Here is a 6000-nt window from a genome sequence, read left to right as displayed (position 1 = left end):
CTTTCACCAGGGGGCTGTGCTGGTTTCAAATGTGTGCTGCTGTTGTAGGAGGTGCTAGAAGCAGCACAGAGAGGAAGAGGAGGAAGAGGCAGTTGGTACCCTCCTGTAGGTGCTGCTGAAGGAGTTTTCAGTCCTCAGGGAACATCATTTCTGCCTCCACATCTCACCAACTTCACAGGGAATTTTGTCAGGGCCTTCCCTAGAGCTCAGCTTCCATTGCACACACTGGACAAGGCTGAAGGTGTGCCAGCCTTGGCACATGTGGGGCCACACCACCTCCCCTTTCCCAGCTGTCACAGTTCTCTCATGAGAAGCAAGAGGAAAAGACGACGACAAACGGGCAAGGTGAAGTCCACTTACCTGGGACACACCCAGAACAGACCCAGCCAAGGCAGAGAACCCCAAAAGCTGGGGTTAGTCCTGGCAAGGGTTAAGTAGGGCCTGCAAAGCTTTCATGTTCAGAGAGGGCAGGCAGTGCAGACACACTCTGTGTTACATAATTAGCTCTGACAACACGCTGTAGGCGAGGAGAAGTTTGGAAGCTGCTGGATTCCAGGCTGGCTCCTTCCCACAGTGACAAGGTTGGTTCCCAAACTCAAGTTTTGATGTGAAGTTTTGCACCCATGAGCTCTGCCCCAAAGGGGCCACGTGCTGTGCTGCTGAAGAGCTCTCCACAATCCTGCCACCTGCACTGAGATCAAAGAGATTCCTTCCCAGGTGGAAATACCTCACTGACAATTGGGTGCCCAGAGACAGACCTTGTCTCAGTGCACCAAGGACAGGAGAGAAAAGTGGCTGCAACGTGGTTTTGTTACCTGGGGCAGGAGCAGAAGTGCCCTGCTGCGTGGCAGGGCAAAGGACATCCTCCTCTCTCCTCTCCAGTGTGCTCCTGGAGCACCTCCTCTGCCACTACTGCTTCAAAACAAGCAAGAAAACAGACTGTGGAGTGCTTCTCCAGGCCTTCTAAACGGGCCAGCATCTCCTTGTCTCACTCCCCTCTTACACAGACATCAACACTGCTCTGAGAAAACACAGTTAAACCTTTTATTTCTCTTGCAAAAGCCACCTCAGAAACCTGGTGCCACACTGAACTGCAGCAGTGCAACAGGACACGCCTGGATTCAGTTCCATTTGGACCTATGGAAGGAAGGGGAGGAGGCCAAGATCCCTGAGATCCTTCCCATACTTGCCTGACAAACTGAAACACTCCTCAGTCCATCTGGCAGGTCACCCTGAGCCCCAGCTGAGGCGCTCCACAAGCTTCTGCAGCCAGTGACCTATGCTGGGAGCTGCTGGGTGCCAGGTTTCCTCTGTTTTCTCCTCTTCTTGCCCTTGGAGGATGCAGCAGTGTCCAGCCCACTGGAATACTCAGACCGCAGCAGCTCAGCAAGGCGACGCTTGCCAGGGTGCTTCTTGAGAAGCTCAGGTCTGGGGAAGGGGGAAGAGAAGGAGAGAAGAGAAATGAAGATTTCCTTCCCTGTGAGGCTGTTAGGTGGTTTCTTACCTCACAGCCTTGGAAAGTCACATTTGCACATCAGCAGAGGAGCAGCTGCTCTTCGCTTTGCTTTTCCTTCTCTGTTCTGGAGGCTTGAATTGAAACTTTGCCTCCTGCAAAACCACATCCTCTAGTGATAGCTCTCTGCAAAGGTGGCAAAACCTCATGGCCACTTTGAAAAGCAAGTTTAAGGTCCTGCACCTGGGTGGGTGTAATCCCAAGCACAGATACAGGCTGAGTAGGGAATGGCTGAGAGCAGCCCTGAGAAAAAGGACCTGGGGGTTTGATCTGACAAAAAGCTCAACAGGAGCTTGCAGTGGGAGTGCAGCCCAGACACAACCCTGTGCTGGGCTGCAGCAAGAGCAGTGTGGGCACAGGGCAAGGGAGGGGATTCTGCCCCTTGGCTCTGCTCTCCTCACACCCCACCTGCAGTCCTGGGGGCAGTTCTGCAGCCCCCAGCACAAGCAGGACATGGAAGTGTTGGAGCCAGTCCAGAGGAAGCCACAGAGATGCTGAGAGGGCTGCAGCAGCTCTGCTGTGAGCACAGGCTGAGAGAGTTGGGGCTGTGCAGCCTGGAGAAGAGAAGGCTTGGAGGAGACCTTGGAGTGGCCTTGCAGGATCTGAAGGGGGTTCCAGGAGGGCTGGGGAGGGACTATTGACAAGGTCTGGGAATGAGAGGAAGAGGAGGAGGTTTGAACCGGCAGAGGAGAGACTGAAACTAGACGTTAGGAAAGGCTTCCTTGCAGTGAGGGTGGTGAGACACTGGCACAGGTTGCCCAGGGAGGTTGTGGAGCACAGAAGCACAGAATGTGATCAAATTCAGTGCTTCTGTGCTCCACAACCTCCGTGGAGGTGTTCAAGGCCAGGTTGGATGAGGCCTTGAGCAATCTGTTCTAGCAGGAGGTGTCCCTGCCTATGGCAGGGGGCTTGGAAGTGGCTGAGCTTTGAAGTCCCTTCCAACCTAAACCATTCTATGACTTTGTTCTGTGCAAATGCTCTTGCAGGGCTGGCAGGAAGAAGGAGGGAAGGTTGTGTGGGCTGATGAATTAGGTGACACAGCAGTTTGAAGTACTAATAAATAAATACTAAATAAAAGCAACCACAGTAAACAATAAAAAAGTAATAACACTAAAAATAACAACAGCAACAAAAGTAACAACAACAACACTACCCCACCAGCCCAATCCTAACAGCTTTAAGACACTGAACAAGCAAAATGCTCTACAAGCAGAGCTTAAAGGTTGAAAACTACCAACCAAACCAACCCAGAATGTCAGGAGTCTAAACCTCCTCTCTTGCAGTGCCCTGCAGCCATCACATCCAACTTACAGCCTCCCTCTCCAGGGACCAGCTTTAGCAAGGGTAGCTGCATTCTGCCCAGCCCCTCTGCTCCAGCCTGGCTCTCTCTGTAGCCCTAAACTGCAGCTATAAATAGAAAACTGCACTCAGCTTATTCCCACCACAGCCTCTGCCACTGTCCTGCTCTGTAACCTTGGGCAAAGCTCATCCTTTCTGCTCTCACCTTTGCTTGCTGAAAGCGCAACCCCTTTGGTGCGGGACCTGTTGCTCCCTAGAAGACAAGGCCTGGACCACATAGGCAAGACTCTGCTACCTTTGGTGCAGTCTCCACTCTCACACTAATTAAACATCCAAGCTGGGTGTTGGCAGAAGGGCTGGAGCCTGGATGTGCTGGAGAAACAAGGCAGAAGTCACCACTTGGTTTCAACCTACAGAGAGCAAGGCAAGGAGCCAGAATCGATTCCAAAGTGACTGTGGAGCTAACAAGGTAAAGATGCTGTGGGTGAAGCCACACCTGCAGTGCCTCCACAGCAAACCCACCTGGCCAAACCACCTTCCTGAGGCCACAGAGGGATGCTTAGGGAGGGGAGGGTGCACAACCAGTACCAGGCTATGTGTCCTCGACCAGCCCAGCTCTGCTGCAAATCCCTTGTGGTGCAGCTGCATCCTGTGCTCAGCCCCCTCCGGCACTTGATAGAAGTTTCTGTTTGACACTTTCATTGTGTCTCCAAGCCTTTACTACAGCAATTCCAGGGTTACCAAGCAACAGATCAGTTTACTTAACAACAGGGAGGATCTGCTGCACAAGGACAAGTAATCCACCAGTAGCTGCAGGGCTGAGTTTCAGCTCAGCAGGGAGACTGTCCAACACTTTATTATCAATCAGGTGAAATCATTGCCCAATTACTAAATCAATACCCCCTGCTCTGGTGATCAGCTGTACACGGGGAAAGGATGGATGCAGGGGAAAAGGAGGTTTCTCCTTCTAACCAGGGCCACAAAAATCAATGGAGCTCTGCTATGGAACCTGTGCTGATCACAGAAGAAAAGCAGCTGCCAGGGCTCTGTGTAACCGGGAGATGGAAGAGCTACAGGCAACAGCAACAGTTTGCAGCGACAACACTCCAGAAGTGCAGCAGGCCTGGATCCCTGGCTGCAGCCTGTGTCCTGAGAGACAAATGCCAAATCCCCTCTCTGCTTAACTGCTGAAAGCCTCCAGAGCTCTGCCAGAGCACTCAGGACAAGTTTGGTGAGAGAAGGGCTCTGTGGTTACCAGATAAAGCCCAGAAGAACAGAGCAAGACCTTGATACTCACCCTTTGAGCATCCTTTGGTGAGCTACTTAATCTCTTTAGCCTCCATATCCACTCTCCTAGCTCAGGCTGACTGCATGCTCCCTGTTGCCAGAGGCTGGTGTGGTGTCAGTTTAAGAGAGCTGGGTGGTGCTACTGGAAATCATGGGCAAAGGCTGCCCAGAGAGGCTGCAGATGCAAGATGCATTTGTAACACAGACACAACTCACATCCCCACTGCTGGCTCAACACAGGGACTCTCAGCACCTCCTTTGGTGATGCCTAGATGGGATCACCCAATACTGAGCCCTAATGAGAACACATCGTGTTGACAATGGGCAAAGGAGCCCCCAGCCCTTTAAACCCCTCCCTCCAAACATAACACTGGGTCTGGAGGTGGAGAGGTAGAAAACAGCTAAAGGGAACTTGCAGGAGGAAAGAAAGCAAAAAAAGATCCACTAATGACCAAGCCATCCCCGTGTGCTGCAGTGCCAAGACTTCAGCAGGGCTTAAAGGAGCCAGCAGTGTTCACAGAGATGAGAAAACAGCCACTTTTATTAGCTGGGGGAAAATGAGACAGGAATAGAGAAGTCATAACTCAGAAAATGAAACAGCCCCAACCCGTGAATGAGCAAGAACCTGTCCCTGAACACAAGCTATTGGACTTGTCTCTGCTGCTGGCCAGCAGGCTGGGTGGTGAGTGCTGTGACATATGGGAGGCCAGGCTGCACCACCAGTGGACTACTGCTCTTTTACACTAGATAGGGGTGTCAGGGCTCCCATAAAAGACAGCTGGGAATTGGAAAGCAGTCAGAGCAAGCAGCAGAGATGAGTTAGATTCACCTTCTAACTTCATCACCCCTTCATTTTCAAGGCTTAAATGCTAGACCCAACCACTGCTTTGGGCTTTATGTCCCAGGTATAGGGCAGACCCAGTATCACCCCAAGATGTAACCACCTCATTATTGAGGGGAGAGAAGGTGCTTTGCAGCATGAGGAAGGGGAGGCAGAGAGCCCAGTAATTGCTTGGCACACTCTGAGAAAGCTCCCTGCCTCCTCGTGGAGGAATAGAAGCCTCAAGTTTACAGCTGCCTGTGCACATCTGTAATTAAGCTGCACCTCAAGCTGCTACCAACAGCCTGAGCAGAGACACAAACTGGACACGGAGAAACTGGCCCCAGGTGACTCTGCTCTGTCCTGAAAAGCTGGGAAAGAGCAGGTGAGAGAGAAACTTTTAAAGACAAAAAAAGCTCTGTCCTGCTCCAGAAAACTGGAATTGCTTCATTCACTCTGCCAACATGAGAACCTTGTGAGTCCTGCCAAATACATCACTGAGTGATGAAAAGGCAGCAGAGGAGCACCTGGAAAAAACAAGACACAGGTGTCCAGCAAAGAAAAGAGAATAAAATCTTTCTTTCCTCTGCTTCAGTCTCCTTCCACCTCCACCTGCAGAGCCACTCCCAGCATGTTGGCCCTCTTCATCACCCCAGTGGTCTGCAAGGGTGTTTGTGCTGCCCAACACTCCACCTCAGAGGAAGTGAACTGATCTCCTTTCCTTGTCCCTTGAGAAGGAGACACTTTGGAGTACCTCCTCAAGAGATACTCTCTTGCTAAATTATCAGAGAAGGCATCAAAAGAGCATCAGAGGAGGCAAATCTTTTTTATATAATGAAAAAAACCCATCAGGTGGATGAAAATCCTGACCCCCCTCTGCTGTTCCAGCTCTGTCTTCTGCTCTGCCACATGATCCTGACTCACCACAAAGTCCCACCTAACTTACATGCAACTCACCTTCACCCCTCCTCAGACTTCCACACACTTTGGGGACTTTGTGAGCTCTGAAGACCCTACCCACTGAATTCCACAATCACTAACAAGAAGGTGGAATAACAGAGACTAAAGCCCAATACAAGTG

General features: G+C 51.3%; 1 protein-coding gene across 4 annotated transcripts in view; it reads right to left on the bottom strand.

The window, feature by feature from the left end:
* Positions 1-1022: 1022 nt before the first annotated feature.
* DDX31 (DEAD-box helicase 31) overlaps positions 1023-6000 on the bottom strand; it is a 55096-nt gene continuing 50118 nt past the window's right edge. For 3 of the 4 annotated variants that reach the window (XM_064171392.1, XM_064171393.1, XM_064171394.1), the window contains exon 20: positions 1023-1428. In XM_064171392.1, the coding sequence (XP_064027462.1) occupies positions 1278-1428 (151 nt within the window). In that variant the 3' untranslated portion in view covers positions 1023-1277. Of the gene's footprint in view, positions 1429-3017; positions 3185-6000 lie in introns of all 4 variants that reach the window. The other variant, XR_010308462.1, reaches the window with a different exon arrangement.

Source organism: Pogoniulus pusillus, chromosome 35 (assembly GCF_015220805.1).
Source record: "Pogoniulus pusillus isolate bPogPus1 chromosome 35, bPogPus1.pri, whole genome shotgun sequence".
Classification (NCBI taxonomy): Eukaryota; Metazoa; Chordata; class Aves; order Piciformes; family Lybiidae; genus Pogoniulus; species Pogoniulus pusillus.
Note: the sequence above shows the minus strand (reverse complement) of the source record. Positions and strands in the feature narration are given on the sequence as shown.